We start from the raw sequence: 21,135 nt of genomic DNA, 5'->3' as shown, positions 1-21,135 counted from the left end.
TGCACGTAAAAAAGATCAAGAATGGAGAGAAAAGGAAAAGAACAACAAAAACAAAAGGAAATGGAAAAAGAACAAGAAAGGATCAAAGATAGAGAAAGATATAGAGATTATAAAGATCAATATAGAGGTCAAAATTATGGTAGTCGAAATGATAAAGATCAAGATATCAATAATAATAATAATAATAGTAATAGAAGCCATGATCGTAGAGATAATAGTAATAATAATGGTGATAGATATAATAATAGGGATAATAGGGACAATAGAGATAATAGAGATAATAGAGATTATGATCGTAGAGATAGTAATCATAATAATAATAATAATAATAATAGAAATCATCATCATCATCGTGATAGAAATAGAGATTTGGATGATAGAAGATCAAGAGATTATGATAGAGATTATAATAGAGGTAGTAGGAATGATGATAGAGATAGAGATAGAGATAGAGACCGACACAGAGATGGGGATAGAAGGGAAGGAGATAGAGATTATAGAGACAAAAGAGATGGAGATAGGGACAGAAGAGATGGAGATAGAGATAGAAATAGAGACTATGAAGACAAAAGAGATCAACAAGATAAAAAGAGAGATAGAAAAGACAAAGAAGGAACAAATGGAGAAGATGGAGAAGTATTGTTTGAAGATCTTCCAGGTGTTAAACCAAAAAAGAAAAAGGATGTTTCAAAATACGACAAATATTCCTCATCTTCATCATCTTCATCATCATCAAAGTATGATAAACCTTCATCCTCTTCATCTTCATCAGCAACAACAACAACTGCAGGTAGTAGTGGCGTTAAATCAGACCAACAAGAAATTGATGAAATGAATGCTATACGTGCTAAATTGGGTTTGAAGCCACTCAAATAATAATAATAATAATAATAAAGTATAGTATAATATAATAATATATTCAATCGGTGATCCAAGTCAATATTGGATTTAAAAAATAGTTTATCATTTGGCAATCAATATTAATAGGGAGAATATTGACCATTATTATTATTAAAGTTGGCAGTATACTGTTCTTGATCAACATTGCTGCTGATAGATTTACAGGTAGTGAGAAGGTAGTAAGCAGTAATTGGTCTTGTGAAATATGGGCCATTTGGAACATATGTAACAGTAAAGGCACCAAATTGAGTAATGACACCCTTGATTTGGGTAAAGGACATATCTCCATTGAGATAGATAGCTCCAAGACCAGAGAGACTACCATCATAACCTACAGTAATGTTGACCAATCTGATTGGTAAAGCGGTTGGCATTGTGAAATTGGCTTGATATCCATCTTCATTTCTTGATACAGTGGTTACACCAGATGAAGTACATACTTGATCAGTCCAAAAAACATTATAGTCACCTTGAACAAGACTTGTTGGGTCTAAATAAATAAATAAATTTATACATAAATAAAATAGGGGTGTGAGATTTACTATTAAAACATAATATCTTGGATCGACAATAATAATAATAATAATAATAATAAATGATTTACTTACAAGAAGAGCAGGTACTAATAAAAATAGTTAAAGCTATTAAAGTAATAAATAAAATTGATTTCATTGTATTATATTTAATAATATTAAAAAAATGAATAGATATTATTATTATGAATGTCGTGAGATGAATGAATAATAGTGTTGTTTAAGTAGTCATGTTTAATCTCTCGTTTCTCAAGATATGGCCCAGTGCTTCTCAAGGTCTTTTCATTGTCTGAAAAAGTTTACGAGCTCTGTGAATTTCGACTCAACAAGACAGGTTTTCTCAAATCCAGCTTTCTTTTATTTTCAAGTAGGGGTGAGGAATTAATAAAGTACAAGTAAATTTCTATAGTATAGTGATTGATTTGATGTTCCCCATACTCATTCATCATTGGAATGTTTTTTTTTTACACCGTTACGAGTGGTTGGTATCACAATGTTTGATGGGTAGCGTGTTGAACATCATTCATCCAATTTCACACACTCTTACAAATGATACTACCACCACCATTCAAAATCAATCAATCATTAAATCTCTCTCTCTCTCTCTCTCTATTTCTCTCTGCGCAGTCAAACAATCATTATAACAAACAATCATTATAACAAACAATCATTCATTCTAGAGAATTATTATTTTTCGTTTTAAAAATTAATAATATTAGTTAATAATAATAGAAACATTATAAATTAGGAAGGATAGAATTATTATAATAATTAAAATCAAGATTATTAAACAATACAAATATTAATTAATATAACCACTGCGCAGGACTGGAATTTAACCGTTACAAGGGAGGAGAGGAGAAGTTCAAAAGCATAAATTTGTGTATTTTTTTTTTTGACATATAAGATATCTTTGCAAACGGCGGTTCGAACCCACGGTTTACAATTATTTAGATAGATGGCAAAATCAGCAAGTAGTAGTAGTAGTAGTAGTAGTAGTAGTAGTAGTGGAGACAATAAAAAGACAACTGCTACTAGAAGAGGAAGAAAGAAGTCGGTCACAAAGACTGCTACAGAGACACCAACAAAATCATCAACAACAAAGAAGAATGAACAACAACAACAACTAGAAGAACAAATGTCAGATGAAGAACTCATTCCTTACGGACTGAGTGATGAAGAGGAAGAGGAAGAAGAGGGTTCTGACGCACCAACCACAACCACAACCACAACCAATACTAGAAAGAAAAGGACACCAACCATTGAATATGAAGAGTTGTTTTATGAACCAGATACAAAGAAAAAGACAAAGGGTGGTAAAGCTGGTAGTGGTGGTGATGATTCATCTTTGTCACAATACAGTCATTGTCAACGTATATCACCGGCACAATATGATTTTCAACAAGATGCATACACAAGAGAGGCAATTGATAATTTGTCACGCCAGATTCGTCGACACCCCAACTTGGCATCGAAATGCTACCGGTTTTTGCATCGTGGCATGTCAATCAAACTGTTGCACCAGTCGTTGCGTATTGTCGTGTCGCTTCTCTACGCATTGGCCGTTGTCACCATCATCATGAAGTATCAGTTGCCCAAAGGAATGGAGAATGTGCTAGAGTCGCCAACTGGCGCCAATATCTTTGACGAGTCTGGATCGATCCACTTAAACTCGCTTGAACCTACCCATCTCAAGATCAAGGGGGGGTGGACGCGATTCGCGACCATCGGTATCTCCAACTACCTGTGCGGCAACTACAACGACAACCCACTGCTCAATGTAGCCACCATGTCGTCGTCGTCGACACATCCGGGTGACCACGACATGAAGAACATCAAGATATTTGGTGCGTGTATCGTGTCGGGTGTATCTCTATTTGTCTTGTGGCTGTTTGCCATGAAACTGTCTGATCGCGAGATTGTGCTTGATGCGTCGGTACCCAGTCAACTGGCACACGTCTTTATGACACTCATCTTTATTCCACTGGCATCTATGATATTTTGGGCAATGTTTCTACTCTACTTTGTACAGACTGTGTTGATGGGAGCAGAGGCCAATGCCGAGGACACATTCCGATGTATCAATCGTCTGTCAACCGGGATTCGCGAGCTTGGCACTTTTGCACCCATCCGCGAGCTCACCCTTGGGTCACTGGGTCTCGTGTCTCGTGTCATGACCGGTGCCTTTAACGTCACACCCTCCCAACTCGCCCTCCACGATCTCTCTGGTGCCACGCAAGGTACCACTCAACTCATCTCGTTCCTCTGGAGCATTGTCATTGGCTCGACCATCTACTACTTTTTAAAGATAGTCTCCAACATTTACAACATTTTCCGTGACAATAATCACATGAAGGGTCGTCCATCCGACGACCACCAATTCATGGTACTCGACATGAAATTCGTTCCCTCCCTCATTCCACGTGTAGTCACTACCCAAAACTTTTTCATTGTTTGTATTCTTTCAATTGTTTCTTTGGTTCTATGGGTTTTCAATACTCCTTCAAAAAGTATGTAAACAAAAAAGTAAAAGAAGAATTATAATTTCCAAAACTAATCATTATTTATTAAATTATTTCCAAGTTCATGAAGGTGAGATATTTTTTGTAGTTTTGTCATTGCTACCTTTATTTAAATCATTGTATAATATATTGGTCATTGAACAAAAGAAACAAACTTTACCAGAGATGGACAGTTTTGAACAAGATCCAGAATTAACAAGAAATTCTGTTGTTTATTAATCTTTGAAAAAAGAAAGAGAGAACGAAACAAAAGTAGGGCATCATCATAATATAATATATATCTTATTTTTTTTAAAATTGTTAAATATATTTTAATTTAAACCCAAGAAAACAAAAACAAAAAAACAAATAAATAAATAATAACTTAATTTTATGTACATAAAAAAAAAAGGAAATAATAAGATGGATTGATCTTTTCTAAAAAATCACAATGATATCATCATTGATTAATAATACTAATACTAATAGTAATAGTACGTAATTAGTAAAAGAGTTGAAAGAAAGCTTGCAAGGTGATGAATGACGGAGGGTTTTTTGCCCTTCTAAAAAAAGATAATGTTATTATTGTCGTCGAGTGGTTGGACAAACAAACCAATCACCCCTTCCATTACTTGACCATTATAAATAAATATTAAAATTTTATTTATTGTTTTAACACAAACCGTCTTTTCTCTTCTCTTTCTTTCTTGTTCTCTTTCTTACTTACTTGCTTGTTCTTCTCTTTCAAAATTCATATTCAATTATTTGTATTTAAATTATTTATTATTTATTTATTTATATATTTTTTTTAAATCAGTCTTGTCTAGATTGATAGCCTTACATACAGCAAATATATACATAGTTTAATAACTCGCGATCAATCGAAAAGGGGTTCTCAACGGATCGATCAATCGCAATCACAATAATGGTATCTTCAATAACATTTGGAGAGACAGAATATCAATACTTGCTAATCACTGGAGGGATATGTACAATGATAGCATCGTTTTTGTCTATTCTTTTGATTGCACAACATTTGATATACTACAACAAACCTGCTCATCAGAAATATGTACTACGAATTCTTTTAATAGTACCCATCTATGCGATCGACAGTTGGATTTCACTCTATTTCAAACGAGACAATTATGCACTCTTTATCGATGTTTTTAGGGACTGTTACGAGGCTTATGTACTATATAATTTTTTCAAACTCCTCACCATTTGCTTGGGTGGTGTAGAGGCTATCCAATCGTTGGCTGTGCGAAAGTCTGGACAACTCGTATACCCTTTTCCATTTGGCTGTGTCAATGTCAACACTGACAAACTATACATCAGATGTCTTCGTGGCGTCATTCAATACACTTTGGTCAAACCAATGATGGCTCTTGTCGCCGTTTTTGCCTATGCCATATCTGGTCGTTACCAAGAAGGAAACTTTAGTTTGGATCAAGCATACCTCTATACAACCATCATCAACAATATATCAGTAATTGTTGCACTCTACTATCTCATTCTCTTTTATGAAAGCTTTCAAATAGAGTTAAATCCTCATAAACCAATTTCAAGATTTTTAGTTATTAAAGGTAAATATATATATATATAAATAGAAAAAGAATAATGATAAATAGATAACTAAACTTCTATATTTATATTTAGGTATTATATTTTTCACGTTTTGGCAATCTGTTTTTATTTCTTTGGTTATATATATAGGAATTATTCCTTCAACAGAAACTTTCACTTCCCATCAGATTGGATTCCTTTTAAATGTATTTATTATTATTATTTTGGATTATTATTATTATTATTATTATTATTATTTAGAGACAACAAAAACAGATACTTTTTAATTGACAATAGATTATTAACCTTTCTTGTTTTGTTGTAGGATTTCCTAGTTTGTTTTGAAATGGTAGTGGCAGCGATAACACATTATTATGCATTTTCTTATATCGATTATAAAATGTCGGCGTTTAGTGAACGAGAAGGATGTATGGAGGATGTTGCTGGTAAACAACCAGTTGGTTGCTTTGATCGATTGGTTCAATTTAGATATAATTTGCATAGATACAAACCAAACATCAAGGATGGCATAAAGGATACAAATGATCATTCAGATGTAGTGTTGGATACTATAAAAAGTATTAAAAAGAGTGCTAAAAAATCCATTGATGTAAGATTGACTGAAATTGTCATGACTATTAATTAATTATTAATTATTATTATTCTTTTCTTCTTCCTCTTTTTCCTTCTTTTTGCTTCCTTCCTTCCTCTGTTCTTATTAGTATCATAATTTTATAGATTTATCACCAGAAAATATTAATAGTGATAAACAAACATATTTTAAATTGGAAATCGATAAACAGGATACTCCTACCATGACTTCGTCTTCTTCTTCTTCCATGTCTTCACCATTTATTGATAACAATGATGAATCAAGTAAATTATCAGTTCAAAACAAACTATTAGTCCATCCTACTAGTCATAGTCAACAACAGGATAAAGATGATACAGGTGCTATCCTCTTTTGAAAAAAAACTATATGTTCAACAATAATAATTATTGTTTTTTTATAATAAACTTTTTTGTAAAATTATCACAACAAAACAATAACAATAACAACCAACAAAACATAAAAGGTTATCCCAATTTAATTGGTATATATATCTCTCTCTCTTTGCTTCTTTTCCCTTTCAATATGACCATGATCATATTTCACTCTAGATTGAGTTTAAAGTAGTTTATCGATCGTCGTTGCGTAGTAGCAGTAGCATAGTCGTAGTAGTAGTGCAATATAATGATACAAACTTTTGTTTTTGTTTTAATTGAGGTATAAATCTATTCATCAAATCTTTTTTTTAGAAAGTAGGAATGGGTTCCAGATTATCGTCATAGTAGTAGTAGTAGGGTAAAATGGTTGATATTCAACCGATCGGTGGTTATCATTATTAAATAAATACATAAATGGATTGATTTTCCCAATAATATACATATATATACAGTATACTGGGGATTAACCATGTTGGTTAAATGATGATGATTATTTTGTAGTATTCTCCATCAAGATTTATGGAGATTTATTATGACACAGTGATGAAACAAATGAATTTTAAATTAATTATTTGAGATGTTGGTTTGGTTGTTGTTGGATAATAGTTGATATGGTTACTTTTGTCTGTCTCTCTCTCCTCCAAGGCTTTTTTTTTTAATGACGATGATGATAGTGTATGATGAATAGATTTATACTTTTTTTTTTTCTTTTTTCTAGCTTTGCACTAAACTTATTATTGTTGGTGGTGTTGTATTTTTTTTTGGTTTTGATAGTTGGTTTGGTATGGAAATATACAATTGTAATTTGAGATAATTAAAATGAAATAATAAAAAGTGGTGGTAATACTATTTTAAATTAAAAATAATAATGATGATGGATGGTTTTAGATGATGATGATGGTTTGGATGATGGTTAGGGGGGAATATCTTTTAGATATATAATGTAATTAATATTTGAGATTTGTGGGAACAAATAAAAAATGAAATAAATGGGTTAATTAATGTCTGGATCTCTTATCGTGGTGATGAGCATTGTGAGCATTGTGAGCATTATGAGTATTATGAGTATTATGAGATCCTAAATGATATTGGTGAGGTGTGTTACCAGTGTTCATAGCTGGAGTTTCATAATTTCTTTTTTGTGGAATACCGTGAGTATTAGCTACAGGTGTATGAGCATGAGCTCCTGCTGTTGGATCAGCCTGAGCATACATTGCATAGTATGACATTAAATCCTAAAATAAAAATATGAAAAGGTTAGAGAGAAAAAGATCTTTGGTGTTTTATATAAAAGGTGGGACCAATTATCTATCTATCTATCTTACTTGTTGATTATAACCAGGATATCCCATCTATTTTAATCAAAATAAAAAGTGTTAGTTTTTGTTTAATTCCAAAACTTTTGATCTATCTTACAGTTGAATAATATTGATTCCAAGCATCAACTTGTTGTTGGTAGGTTGAAGTACCAATCAAAGGTTGTTGGACACCACCTGCAGCAGCAGCAGCTTGTTGTTGCTGTTGTTGTTGTTGTGCTTGATGTGCTACTTGTTGTTGTTGTTGTTGTTGTTGTTGCTGTTGTTGTTGTTGGAACTTTGTCATTTGTTGAAGATAAAAGGTTTGTTGTTTTTGGAGGTTGTCTTGTTGAGTCTTCATCATTTGCTTTTCTTGCATTTGGTTCTTTTGCATTTGTTCTCTATGGGTCTTTTCACGTTGTGCTTGCATGTGAGCAGCTTGTTCATTCTCTTTGGCGACTCTTAGCAACTCTTGTTGTTGTTTGATCTGTTGTTGCATCAGTTGCATCTGAGTTTGTGCTTGCATCAACTGGTCTTGTTGTTGTTTGTTCCACATGTGTTGTTGGGGATGAATGGCAGCTGCAGGTGGTGGGATATTACCAAGTGCATTGGGGTTGCCTGGTGGGAACCCAACATCAAAACCTGGTTGACGTCCACCCATGTTGTGACCGCCTGGTGGCCCACCCTGGTGGTTTCCATGGTTGTGGTTGCCTCCTCCGCCTCTTGGTCCGCCTCCTCTTGGTCCATTATTAAATTGTGGTGGGAATTGATTGATCTGCATGTTGGGTGGTGGAGGTGGAGGTGGGAAGTTGCCAAAGTGTGGTTGGTGTCCTCCACGACCGCCTCTATCCATACCACCTCTACCAGGTCCTCCACCACGTGGTCCTCCACCATGGTCCATGCCACCTCTGTCGCCGCCTCCACCACGTCCGCCTCTGAATCCGCCACGACCGCCGCCGTTATTATGCTCCATACCGCCTCTTCCTCCATGGAATCCGCCCCGTCCTCCTCGTCCTCCACCACGATCATTTCTTTCTCCTCTTCCGTGTGGACTGTTGGCATTAGGTGGTGTTCTTTCACCTCCACCACCACCACCTCTGGTCATGGCAAAGCCTGGTTTGGAGGGATTGCCAAAGCTCACTCTGATCTTGTACTCTTGCAACTCCTTGTCGTTCATTGTCTTTTGGGCCTTTTCGGCATCCTCTACACTCTCATAATCGATAAATGCAAATCCCTTTGGTTGACCTGCCAATGGAATACTACATTCCTTAATCTTTCCAAATGGTGAAAATAATTTGGTTAAAATGGCTACATCCTAAGAAAGGAGATGAAACAAAAATGAATTAATACCCAAGTATCTTTTTGTGTTGTCTTTTGTTTTCATAGGCACTTACAACATATTGTTTTTGTAATTTATCAACAAAAATAGTTTTAGAATGCATAGATTCAAGAGTTGAACAAGTTTCAGCCCAATCTACTCTTAAAACTCTTCCACTGACAGTAGTCGATCCCAATGATGCCTTGGCAGCATTTGCTTGTAATCTTGTTCTATAATCTACAAATCCATATCCCTTACTTTCACCAGTTCTTCTATTTTTCATCAACTATAAATAATTAAATAAATAAAGGTTAGAGATAGTTTTTTGGCTTGATCTTTGAATACTTGTACGACATACAATAACTCTATCAGGTTCACCATATTTTTCAAACATTTTTCTTAGAGAATCTTTGGTCATTTCAGGACCAAGATTACCAACAAATAGTAATGTATCTTGGATTGGCATGTCAATAATATTTAATGTACAATTTTTTAACTAAATAAATAAATAGAAATATGGGAATTAGAGAATTCTCTAACAAGGTTCTATTTAAATAATCATATATATTTGTTTGTTTTTTTTTACCTTTGTTCCATTTAATTTATCTTTAACCAATTGTGAAGTTTGTTGATTTTCCATAATAACAACGGCAATATCTCTTTTAATTCCATCAAACTTGAGATCCAATACTTTACCGTGAGCAGAAAGGAATTCTTTGAGATCCTTTTCGATAATGTGCTCAGTGAGACCTGTGATCTTTAGAATGGCAGGCTTTTTAAATGACTCTTCCATATCTTGGATTGCTAGTTGCACCTTGTTCTTGATGTCATCCTTTTTCTCCTTGGTCATAGGACTCTCCTTTTCCTTGGTCAAATTCTCCTTTTCCTTTTCAGCAACCGATTTGACAACATCTTGTATGGCTTCTTCAACACGTTTAGTATCAACTTCATCTTGATAGTTTTCTTCATTGTCAGAGTAATCATATTCTTCTCCTTGTAAATTCATAAATTCTTCTTCATCTTTTGTACCATTTGTTGAATCTTCTTCTTCCTCTTCTTCTTGATGATCTTGTTCATTATTATTATTGTTATTGTTTTCTTCTTCTTCTTCTGATTTAGTAGAATTCTCTAATTGTAATTGAACTGGAGGAGGTGGAAGAGGAGATGTAATGGTAGCAGTTGTTGGAGGAGGAGTAGTTGCAATAGTAGTAATAGGTTCATCTTGTTGTTTAACTGATACTGTCGTTGTCACCTTTGGTGATTCAGCAGTAGTAGTAGTTGGTGTAGTTGCAGTTGCACTTGAACTTCCATTCTCGGCGGCAGTTGGTGTAGTTGTGATATCCTCTGTTGGGGTTGGTTGTGTCTGTCTAGTATCCTTTGTCTTGGCAGCCTTCTTTGAAGTCTTCTTCTCGGCAGGTGCCTTTTTCTTTCTGCCACCAGTCTTGGCAGCACCCTTTGCTGGAGGTGCTGCAGCCTCGCTATTATCAGATGCCGATGATGCTGCTGCATGTTGTTGCTCTACAACATTCTCACCCTCTCCTGTTGATGTTACTGTATCGCTCATCTCTTTCTCTCTCTCTATGATACTTCTTGTCTTCTTTTTCTTTCTTCTTTTAAAAAATAGATATAAATATAAATAAATAAATATACAATTATAGTTGTTTGATTGATTGATGATAATTGATAAATGGATTAAGACAGAGTATTATTATTGAGTGGGTAATAAAAAAAAAAATAAAAATTGAAAAAAATCATCAAATAAAGTGAAGTTACATTCAAGGGTACTTAGGATTGAAATCTGAAAGTTTGAGGTTAACACTTAGCGCACGCGTCTGCATAGTTAAATACTACTACTCATTATGATGGATACATCTACGAATCATCTACTACAACAACATAACACTGGAGATACATTATCAGAGTATGAAGCAGCTCTATACGATCGTGGTATTAGAGTATGGGGTGTTGATGCTCAGAATCGACTGAGAAAGGCACATGTCTTGTTTGTTGGATTGACAGGTCAAACTGCTGAGGCATGCAAGAATGTTACTCTGTCTGGTGTTGGAAGAATCACTATTATCGACTCGCATACTGTCACCTCGACAGATCTATCTCTTTTATTGACTGATCAATCAATTGGTCAAAATGTACGTTCAACTTTGGTAGATAAGTAATTACATAGACAACTTGACTGACCTACCTACCCCTTTGTAATTATAATAATAATAATATTGATCAATATATATTTAGAGAGCAAAAGCATCATTGGAATCAATTAAAGAGTTGAATCCATTGGTTAGTGTAAATATAGTAGAAAGAGATGTATCAACATTTGACGATGAATTCATCAAACAATTTACAGTGGTTTGTGTAGATGGTTTGGATTTCCAACAACAATCTATACTCAATGAATTGTGTCATCGAAATAGTGTATCATATCTATTGAACCATTCATTTGGTATGAGATCCTTTTTCTTTGCAGATCATGGTCATTCATTCCAATACATTGTTAAAAAGAAAAAGACTACTCCAAATACAAACAACAAAACAACAACAGATGGAAAACAACCAGCAGCAGAGGAAGAAACAGAAGAAATAATAGAAAAAGTAGCAAGATTTGCAAGTTTAAAGGAAATGTTATCATCATCTTGGTCAAAGTTTCCAAATAGAATATCACCAATCATATTTTTCATTCATCGTACGTACTATATATATATATAATCAATAACAACATCACACATATAAATATTAATATTAATATTAATATTTAATTTCACAACTAGTTTTAAATCAATATCAAATTAATAATAATGGTAAAATGGCAACTTGTAAAGATGTAGATGCACTCGTTACATTATTGGAACAAGAAAACAAAAAATATAATATTACGCCAATCAACAAGAACACTGATTTCATCAAACTCATGACCAGACAAATCAACGCAGAGATTGCACCTGTATGTGCCATCGTAGGTGGTGTTTTGGGTCAAGAAATTGTTAAAATTATATCAAGAGACAATGATCCATTCAATAATATATTTTTATATGATTCATTAACTGGTCTTGGTACTGTTGAAAATATCCTATAAAAATAAAAGAGAGATAAGGATAAATGATCAATATATACAAAACAAACCAAATAAAACAAATATTAAAAAAAAAATTAATTAAAAATTATGAAAAAAAAAAAACAAGAATGTTGATGTTCAAAACCCCCCTCTTTGTGATGATGATCATAATATATTAATTAAAGATAAGAATAAGATAGATAGAGAGAATAATGTCAACATTCCCAAATAGTGTAAGTAAACTACTATTGATACCTTTATCATCATTATCATCATTGATGATTGATTGTATCATACTATACAGACAGAGTACTAATCGACCATTTTATAATAATATGTGTAATATATTAGACTGTAGTTCATCCAACTGTATTACTCAGTGTAGTAGATCACTATAATAGAGTTGCCAAAGATACAAACAAGAGAGTTGTAGGTGCATTGTTGGGAGCAAACAATGGCAAGGGTGTCATTGATATATCCAACTGTTATGGTGTACCATTTGAAGAGGATGATTCAAACCCAAATATATGGTTCTTGGATCACAACTTCCACGAAAATATGTTTGCTATGTTTAAAAAGATTAATGGTACAAATCAAAAGATACAGATAGATATATAGATAGACAGACGATCATTATAGAAATGAAGAGAAAAAACTAATACATTCATCGATCATAATTTTATATAAATTATATAGCTAGAGAAAATGTTGTAGGTTGGTATAGTACAGGTCCAAAGATTAGACCTGCCGATCAAGATATCAATGAATTATTTAGAAGATATACACCAAACCCTGTATTAGTAATCATAGACGTTCAACCAAAGGAACTTGGTATCCCAACAAAGTCATATGTCACTGTTGAAGAAATTAACAAGGTAACAAACAATCAATCAATCAATCAATTAATGTTTCTTCTACCCATACTTATATTTATCTCTTAATTTATTTAAAAAAAAGGAAACATCTGAATCAACCATGAAATTTCAACATATTCCATCATCGATTGATGCAGTTGAAGCTGAAGAGATTTGTATTGAACATTTGTTGAGAGATGTCAAGGATTCATCCATCTCTTCACTCACCAACCAACTCATTGACAAAAAGATTTCATTGAAACATTTAATTAATAATCTTCAAGAAATGACCACTTATTTGGATTATGTAGTTCAAGAGTATGTATTTAAACACACATTTGGTTCATTCCTATCCATCTCTTCTCTAACAGTTATTATTTTACTTTCTTTTATTTTCTTTTCTTTTTTTTTTATAGAAAATTACCATTAAATCAACAAATTATTGGATTCATTCAAGATATCATTAATTTATCACCAAATTTGAATGTTAATGAATTGGCAAAGGCCTTTTCTGTAGAGATGAACGATACAGTCTCTGTCATTTACATCTCGTCTATGATTAGATCAATCATTGCCCTACATAATCTCATCCTCAACAAGATTTCAAATCGTGATGCCGAAAAGAAAGCCGACATTCTTTCCAGCCTTCCAGCTACTCCAACCACTGCCCCTGCTGCTGCCACTGATAAAGATACCAAAGAAAATAAGGAAAAAGACACCAAACCTGTATCAAAGTAAACAAAAACAACAACAACATAAATATAATCAATCTTAAATCTCAACAATTATTACCCATCTACATCCACCACACCATCTCGATATGATGAACCACACATTAATTAGTTAGGGTTAAGAAAATTAAAAAGGATGGATGGTGTTGGGTAGATTAAATAACAAACAACATATTAAATAAATACCATCATACTCTCTGTTAATAGATCCAAAACACAAAGATATATATCTATATTATATTTAAAACAGATATATTTTTAAAACATAATATCACGATAAAGATGGTATTCTGGAATCAACCGACTGATCAAATCAGTGGAATCAAAGAATGTGAGAGGATAGAACACGTTTTAAGTTCACGTCTTTTTTTGTCAAAAATGTGAAGAGACACTTCATTCAGCTGTGTCAGAGACAGACTGCAACCCAATTTAATTTCTTTTTAACAAATCAAGAGATATATAGAGATAAATATTTACAATTAGGATGTTTGGCTCAGTCTTAAGAAGAAATACCTTCAAGGTAGTTCAATCAACTACCAATAATATCAAATCATCTACTTCACTATGCAATACCATTAAACAACAACAACAAAGATCATATTATCAATCTTCATCCTCATCATCTTCATCTTCATCAAAGAGCAATAATAGTTTTAAATGGTTACTTGGAGCAACTACATTGGCTACATCAGTCTTGATTGGAGGAACTACATTATTGGATCAACAACAAGCAGCTACACCAGTTGAAGCAGTTCAAGTAACACCAGATCAACAATCAACTGATTCAAAGGAAGATGAAAAGACTACTACTACTACTCCTAATACTGCAGCACCAGTCAAACCAAAGACATCAGATGATCCATTTGATGGTGTAGAGAAATTCAAATATATTATTATCGGTGGTGGAACAGCTGCTTATCACGCAGTTGACAAGATCCTCGAAAACGACAAGGGTGCCAACGTACTCATAATCACCAAGGAAGGTGCCGTCCCATACCAACGTCCACCATTATCAAAGAACTTGTGGCACGCAAGCGAACAAGATGTTGCTAAACTTGAATTTGCCGATTGGTCTGGCAAAAAGGAAAGCATCTTTTTTGAACCAGAATCAGTCTATGGTAACGATGTACTTCAAGTCATTACAAAAAAGAAAGTTGTTGTAAGTAATTGTATATAATCAATCGAATCGAATCGAATCAATCAATACGATGATTAACGTTTGATTGATTTTTTTTTTTTTTAGGATCTCCATGTTGAAGGAAAAGTAGTATTACTCAATGATGGTACACTGGTTTCATTTGAAAAGTTGTTGATTGCAACTGGTGGAGAGCCAAGAAAGATCAATTTCTCTGCCAAGGACGATCCAAACGTCACCACCTACAGAACAGTCGAAGACTTTAAGCAATTGTACAACCGCGTTCACAGCGACGAGGTCAAGCACGTCACCATTATTGGTGGTGGCTTTTTGGGCAGTGAGTTGACCTGCTCAATCAACGACTCTTTAAAGACTGCTAAAAAGGACATCCAAGTCGCCCAAATCTTCCCAGAAAAGGGTGTTCTTCCATTGGTACTCCCACAATACCTCTCTGATTATGCTACCGAGGAGGTACGTAAGAGTGGTGTTGACATCAAGCCCGGTAAATCGGTCAAGGACGTCACCAAGAATACCGAGACTGGTAAGCTCCAAGTCAAGTTGGACGACGGCAGCGTTGTCGACACTGACCACGTCATTGTTGCAGTCGGTCTCATTCCAAACGCCGATATTGCCAAATCTACGCAATTAGAGGTCGACACCAAGAATGGTGGATACCTTGTCAATGCAGAGTTGATGGCTCGTTCCAACATCTATGTTGCTGGTGACGTTGCCTCGTTTTACGACTTTTCATTGGGTACTCGTCGTAGAATCGAGCATCACGACCATGCCCGTGCCACTGGAGAGTTGGCTGGCAAGAACATGACTGGTGCCGCCGAACCATACACCTACCAACCATTCTTTTGGAGTGATTTGACCAACCACATTGGCTTTGAAGCCACTGGCAACACTGATGCCTCACTCAGAACCTTCTCTGTTTGGGACAAACAAGCTGAAGACGCCAAGGACCAAGACAAATACAGCAAAGGTAACATCTACTACATCAACGACAAGGATCGTGTCGTCGGTGTATTGACTTTCCGTCACTATGGTAAAATGGACAAGGCTCGTGAATTAATTCAATCCGCCAAAACTATTACTGACCTTAATGATTTACAACATGCCATTTCTTTAGAAGATGCTCATCATTAAATAAATAAATAAACAAAAAATAATTAAACAAAAATAGTTAATGCTACTATTAAAGTATGTGCTACTATTAAAATAGTATGTGCTACTATTAAAATAGTTTGAGCTACTATTAAAATAGTATGTACTACTATTAAAATAGTATCTATAAATAATCACCTAAACAGGTCTTTAAAAATCATTCAAATTTACATTCTAGTATCCAACAAATATTCAATCAAATTAAAATCTTTATCCCAATTTTACAATTCAAATCCAAAAATGATCTTTAGTAAGTATTCTTTTAAAATTATTTAGAAATACAATTTAATTCTAATCATCTCCATATTTCAATTTCTTTCTAGAAAACCTATCCAAATTATCACCAATTTCAATTCACAGAAACAATCAAAAAGTATCAGTTCAAAGTTATTCTGATGTATCAAGTGATCCTGTTAATTCTGTTGCTTGTAGGCGTCGTCGTGGATGTAACAACATCGATATCGACATTGACATTGATATTTGTATTGACAATGGATCCGACTAGTGGATATGAATAATCAGACAGATCATAATAAACCAGTTCTATTATTCTTCACTTTAAAATATAATTTAATTTCCATTTTATTAATATTGATCAATTCCAAAAACAAATAAATAAAAGGATATATATAAATTTTGTTTGTGTCAAAGAATAATAATAAATAAGATTTTTATTAATATTATCATTCCTTTGTTGTTGTTGACGACGATATGGTATTGTGTTGTGTTGTATACTACTGCTACTATTATTACTATTATTCTTTCTTTTTTTTTGTTTTTCTAGCCATGTAAAGGTGATCATCATTAAATTTAATAAATGGACCCAGCAACCATAAACATTGTGGATGAGAAAAAAAAAAAACTTGTATTATATCATATTATATTTTCTTATTTTTATAATATTACTATTTTGTTGTGTTGTGTGTTAATAACCGTTATTAAGAAACCAATTTTCTAATCATATCTCCAAATGATTGAATAGGTTCTTTTTGTTTTTCCTTTTGAGGAACAGGTGGAAGTGGTTGATTTGGTGGTATGTGTTGAGGAGTTTGTTGTTGTTGTTGTTGTTGGTTCTGCACCAAAGGTGGGAAATTGGCTGTAAAAGATTGTGAAAGGTTTGGAGGATAAACAAATGAAGGTGGATAAACGTATGATTGTGAAATTGGTTTTGGAACGGTTCCGCTGTCGTCTGATTGTGGCTTTGGATTGACAGAGCTGAGTCCGAGGAAATGGCAGATTGGATTGCACTGATGAGTGGAAAAGAATCGCTTGATTCCCTCAATGCCCAAGTTGCCTTTACCAAAGCCCTGACCGTCGGCCGAGTGGATCTGTGGGTCGGTATAGACATCACCGACACCTTGGATGTCGACGACGATCAGCTGGCAGCCAGAATCTTCGTAGCTAAAGTGCGAGAATGCTTGTGGCGTGTTTCGGTCAAAATCGTTTTTGTATCCATAGTTGTTGTTGTGCTTTTCGTACTTGCCCTCGATAAAGAACTCGACGGCGCAGTAGGGTCTGCCCTGTCGCTCGACCAACTCCATAACAAAGGCAGGAACAAAGTCAATCTTTTTGGGTGGGTTCTTGGCATTGAAACGCTCCGAGATCTCTCTTGCATAGGTCTGCATCTCGACGTCCTTGAAATAGACCATACGGTCTTCGTTGGGGTCCTTGAACAGCTTGGCAACCATCTGCGAGGTGGGTCCCTCGGCAGAGAGATCCTTCATTCTAAAGGCCTTTCTCATGGCACCTTCAGCAAATGGAGTGGGTTCTGTAATGACAATCGTGGCCGTCTGTATCCACTTTCCGAGCTTGGCGTCAAAACGATGACGAATCACTCGTTCAGTGCCAGCAAAACGTTGATCGGGTGGGATTTGTTGAACCTGTGCTTGTTGTTGTTGTTGTTGTGGTTGGACTATTTGTTGTTGTTGTTGTGGTTGGATTATTTGTTGTTGTTGTTGTTGTTGTTGTTGTAAAGGAGCATGGACTGTTGGTTGCAAGGGAGGTGGTGTTTGTACAGGTTGTTGTTGTGCAATAATGGGTGAGGTGGTTTTGGTCATATTATCTATAATTTGTCTTCTTCTATGTTCGAACTCTTCCTTTTCCATCATTCCCAAATCATACAATTTCTTTAAATTCAATACATCAAGCACAGATTGTTCTTCATCTGAACTATTTTGTAAATTTTGTTGTTGTTGTTGTTGTTGTTGTTGTTGTTGCTGTTGCTGTAAAAGTTGTTGTTGTTGTTGTTGCTGTTGTATATATTGTTGTTGTTGTTGTAAAAGTTGTTGTTGTAACAGTTGTTGTGGAGGTGATACATATTGAGAATGAGCCTGGGGTTGTAATGGGAGTGGTGAATTGATAGTAGGATTGTTGGGTGCAGACGATGACAAGGGAGGCTGCTGTAAAATTGGTTGTTGTGGTATATACTGGGGTTGTTGTTGGATAGGCGCTTGTGTTTGGCCTGGAATTGATTGTTGTTGTGGATATTGTGGTTGTGGATGAACAATTTGTTGTTGTTGCTGTTGATTCATTTGGACATGTTGTTGATGATTCATTACATTTCCGTTGATTGCTCCTCCTCCGCCTGGTGATACTATATTGGATGGATTAAAGGGATTGGGTGAAGGAGATGGAGATGGTGAAACAATCTTGTTACTTCCATTCAAACCGTAAATGACAGCAGCTGGTGGCATGATGATATTGGACGAGCTGTTGGTAGACAAGGTTGGTGATGGAGATGGAGAGATGGCCGGTGACAACAAGTTCATTGGTCTATCGTCAAATCTGCTAGCATTGGTGCTGTTGTTGATATTACTGTTGCTGCTGCTCGCCAAATGTCCATCATCCAACAATGAAATGAGAGGGTCTTGCTTGGTGCTCCCATATGTTGCAGTGCTCGTGTTGGTTGATTGTGTCGACTGGGTCGTAGTCGTCGACGACGATGTTGTTGGCATGTCAATCATATGCACGTGATAGTCTGTATTAATATTATTGCTGCCCATATGGTTGTGGTGTTGTGGAGAAAGGTTCAAAGGTGTATTGGAGTTTGATATATGTTGTTGTTGTTGCTGTTGCTGTTGCTGCTTGACCAACATATCAAGATAGTCTTGATTCTGTTGCTGTTGTTGAATCTTGTTATTAGTATCGATATTAATGTTTTGGAATTGTTGTTGCAAGTTGTTGAGGATGGCCTGTTGTTGCAATTGCTGTTGTTGTTGTTGTTGCTGTGCGGCCAATTGCTGTTGTTGTTGGAGTTGCTGCATCTGCTGCTGCTGTTGTTGAGCTGCGGCAAGCTGTTGCTGCTGCTGCTGCTGGGCGGCCAGCTGCTGGGACAGTTGTTGTTGCATGTGGTCAGTCTCTACGACTTTGAATGGTGAAAATGGATCGAGCGATATTTTACTTGGTTGGTTGTAACTATGATGTTGGTGTTGGTGTTGATGCACCTGCTGTTGGTGATCGATGGGGATACCCTGACTCTGTTTGAGCGGGTTGTTTTGTGGCACCAACACATCAAAATACGATCGGCTTGGTTTGGGCGACGAGTGTGGCGATGTAAAGGGTGAAAAGTGTCCGCCGCTGTTTGCGTTGTTGGTGGCGGACGGGTTCTGCACTATATTCATGCCATTTGATATTTCAATGTGGTTGTTGTTCATTTGGTTGCCCGAGCCAGACCCCGACGCAGCCGCACCGCCCGAACTTGCCAGCGGAGACGTGCTGCTATTCAGGTTGGGACTGACACCGTCCATGGGCGGTGTGACCGATATCCAACGCTTTTCAATATATTTCATTCTCAAAAACTGCTCCAATTTGGGGTCCTCTGGTGATGGTTGCATGAAATCCATTGGTGTCCAATTGGCCAACCAAAATTGTTTCGATACCTAATAAATGAAAAGTTGAACTTTTAAGTTAATAACGACGAATAGATAGTAGCACAATTGTGTGTAGTAGTATAGAGTAATCGCAATCGACTTACCAAATTACCAATAGTTTGTAATCTTTTGATTTCATCATCTGTAAAAGAACTACCCATAATCGGTCTAACTTTAAATTCCAATGTACTCCTATATTTAATAGAATGATAATGATTGTTGTTATTATCTTGGTTCGCATTATTTTGATGATGATTGTAAACACCATTATTATTACAATCTCCTCCAATCATTGTAGTAGTTGTAGTAGTAGGATTAGGATTATTATTATTATTATTATTACTATGATTCCTATTATTATTATTATTATTATAATTATTATTATTACAATTGCAGCAACAACTAGGATTATTATGGGTATTATGATTATTATGATTGTTCAACATTTTTAATATTTAAAAAATGAATTGATAAATGATAATAATAACAATAAAGATAATAATGATGATTGATTGATTAGTGATACACAACTGTAGTGTATCACTCGCTACACTGTACTCCTTTCCCTTGCTCGTTCGCCCTCTCTCCCTAATAATAAATAATAATAATAATAATAGGTAGTAACAAGAGAATTATATATATATATATATATATCTATTTATATTCTATTTATCCAAGCCTAACTTTATCTTTTACTTTTTTTTTTTTACTACAAATATAGGTTGGAGTAGGAAATAACAATGGTATTAATGAATCGGGTAACCCTATTGATACATACAGAAAATGAGCACAGGTAGGACATATAAATATACCCAACTTTACACAAACATATGGGACATTCTATAATAGTAGTAATAATATAATATAATTGGACAGGAAAGAAACAAACGAGATATATGATGATGATGATGATATTATCATTTGAGGAAAGAGGAGAAAGTTGAGTGCAATGAGGGGAGAATGAAGATAAGGAGATGTAGTGTATGGTGTATGTATGGAAAAGGAAATAAATGTCATTGGTTAGTTTTAAGGTCTGTTCATCAGTAGAGTCGTCAACTGTAACCAGTTTGTGTTATTATTGTTATGAATGACATACCAAAGAATTGCATTCGGCACATTGTTTGTTATTGGCATCAAGAAACAATGATCTTATTAATGCAAATTGCTCTGTTTGTGTTGGTTGCATCTTTTACTCTTCTTCTCTCTCTCTCT

At 34.9% G+C, this 21,135-nt stretch overlaps 9 protein-coding genes across 9 annotated transcripts; 6 read left to right on the top strand and 3 right to left on the bottom strand.

The window, feature by feature from the left end:
- Positions 1-21: 21 nt before the first annotated feature.
- On the top strand, positions 22-876 carry DFA_02642 (SWAP/Surp domain-containing protein; the record flags this gene model as incomplete). Its single annotated transcript, XM_004357309.1, has 1 exon — positions 22-876. The coding sequence occupies one exon, from the start codon at positions 22-24 to the stop codon at positions 874-876; it is 855 nt and encodes a 284-aa protein (XP_004357365.1).
- Positions 877-980: 104 nt separating this feature from the next.
- On the bottom strand, positions 981-1,572 carry DFA_02641 (uncharacterized protein; the record flags this gene model as incomplete). Its single annotated transcript, XM_004357308.1, has 2 exons — positions 981-1,390; positions 1,509-1,572. 2 exons carry the CDS (start codon positions 1,570-1,572, stop codon positions 981-983), a joined length of 474 nt encoding a protein of 157 aa, XP_004357364.1.
- Positions 1,573-2,391: 819 nt separating this feature from the next.
- Positions 2,392-4,174, top strand: DFA_02640 (uncharacterized protein; the record flags this gene model as incomplete). Its single annotated transcript, XM_004357307.1, has 2 exons — positions 2,392-3,943; positions 4,017-4,174. The coding sequence occupies 2 exons, from the start codon at positions 2,392-2,394 to the stop codon at positions 4,172-4,174; spliced, it is 1,710 nt and encodes a 569-aa protein (XP_004357363.1).
- Positions 4,175-4,859: 685 nt separating this feature from the next.
- Positions 4,860-6,468, top strand: tmem184B (uncharacterized protein; the record flags this gene model as incomplete). The annotated part of the gene is made up of 5 exons (XM_004357306.1): positions 4,860-4,923; positions 5,029-5,520; positions 5,594-5,706; positions 5,826-6,078; positions 6,239-6,468. 5 exons carry the CDS (start codon positions 4,860-4,862, stop codon positions 6,466-6,468), a joined length of 1,152 nt encoding a protein of 383 aa, XP_004357362.1.
- Positions 6,469-7,485: 1,017 nt separating this feature from the next.
- Positions 7,486-10,664, bottom strand: DFA_02638 (SAP DNA-binding domain-containing protein; the record flags this gene model as incomplete). The annotated part of the gene is made up of 6 exons (XM_004357305.1): positions 7,486-7,722; positions 7,813-7,839; positions 7,904-9,097; positions 9,177-9,386; positions 9,459-9,596; positions 9,687-10,664. The coding sequence occupies 6 exons, from the start codon at positions 10,662-10,664 to the stop codon at positions 7,486-7,488; spliced, it is 2,784 nt and encodes a 927-aa protein (XP_004357361.1).
- Positions 10,665-10,962: 298 nt separating this feature from the next.
- sae1 (sumo-activating enzyme subunit 1) lies at positions 10,963-12,188 on the top strand (the record flags this gene model as incomplete). Its single annotated transcript, XM_004357304.1, has 3 exons — positions 10,963-11,262; positions 11,351-11,798; positions 11,884-12,188. 3 exons carry the CDS (start codon positions 10,963-10,965, stop codon positions 12,186-12,188), a joined length of 1,053 nt encoding a protein of 350 aa, XP_004357360.1.
- A 191-nt stretch (positions 12,189-12,379) lies between these two features.
- On the top strand, positions 12,380-16,036 carry psmD7 (26S proteasome non-ATPase regulatory subunit 7; the record flags this gene model as incomplete). The annotated part of the gene is made up of 7 exons (XM_004357303.1): positions 12,380-12,400; positions 12,519-12,753; positions 12,864-13,042; positions 13,125-13,339; positions 13,438-13,755; positions 14,236-14,911; positions 14,996-16,036. 7 exons carry the CDS (start codon positions 12,380-12,382, stop codon positions 16,034-16,036), a joined length of 2,685 nt encoding a protein of 894 aa, XP_004357359.1.
- A 258-nt stretch (positions 16,037-16,294) lies between these two features.
- DFA_02635 (uncharacterized protein) lies at positions 16,295-16,890 on the top strand (the record flags this gene model as incomplete). Its single annotated transcript, XM_004357302.1, has 3 exons — positions 16,295-16,304; positions 16,378-16,558; positions 16,839-16,890. The coding sequence occupies 3 exons, from the start codon at positions 16,295-16,297 to the stop codon at positions 16,888-16,890; spliced, it is 243 nt and encodes an 80-aa protein (XP_004357358.1).
- Positions 16,891-16,992: 102 nt separating this feature from the next.
- On the bottom strand, positions 16,993-21,109 carry ak1 (putative protein serine/threonine kinase; the record flags this gene model as incomplete). Its single annotated transcript, XM_004357301.1, has 4 exons — positions 16,993-19,418; positions 20,036-20,274; positions 20,663-20,763; positions 21,020-21,109. 4 exons carry the CDS (start codon positions 21,107-21,109, stop codon positions 16,993-16,995), a joined length of 2,856 nt encoding a protein of 951 aa, XP_004357357.1.
- Positions 21,110-21,135: the final 26 nt, after the last annotated feature.

This window comes from Cavenderia fasciculata (assembly GCF_000203815.1).
Source record: "Cavenderia fasciculata unplaced genomic scaffold Scf_Dfasci-G-b-190b03.r1-5, whole genome shotgun sequence".
Taxonomy (NCBI): Eukaryota; Evosea; class Eumycetozoa; order Acytosteliales; family Cavenderiaceae; genus Cavenderia; species Cavenderia fasciculata.
Note: the sequence above shows the minus strand (reverse complement) of the source record. Positions and strands in the feature narration are given on the sequence as shown.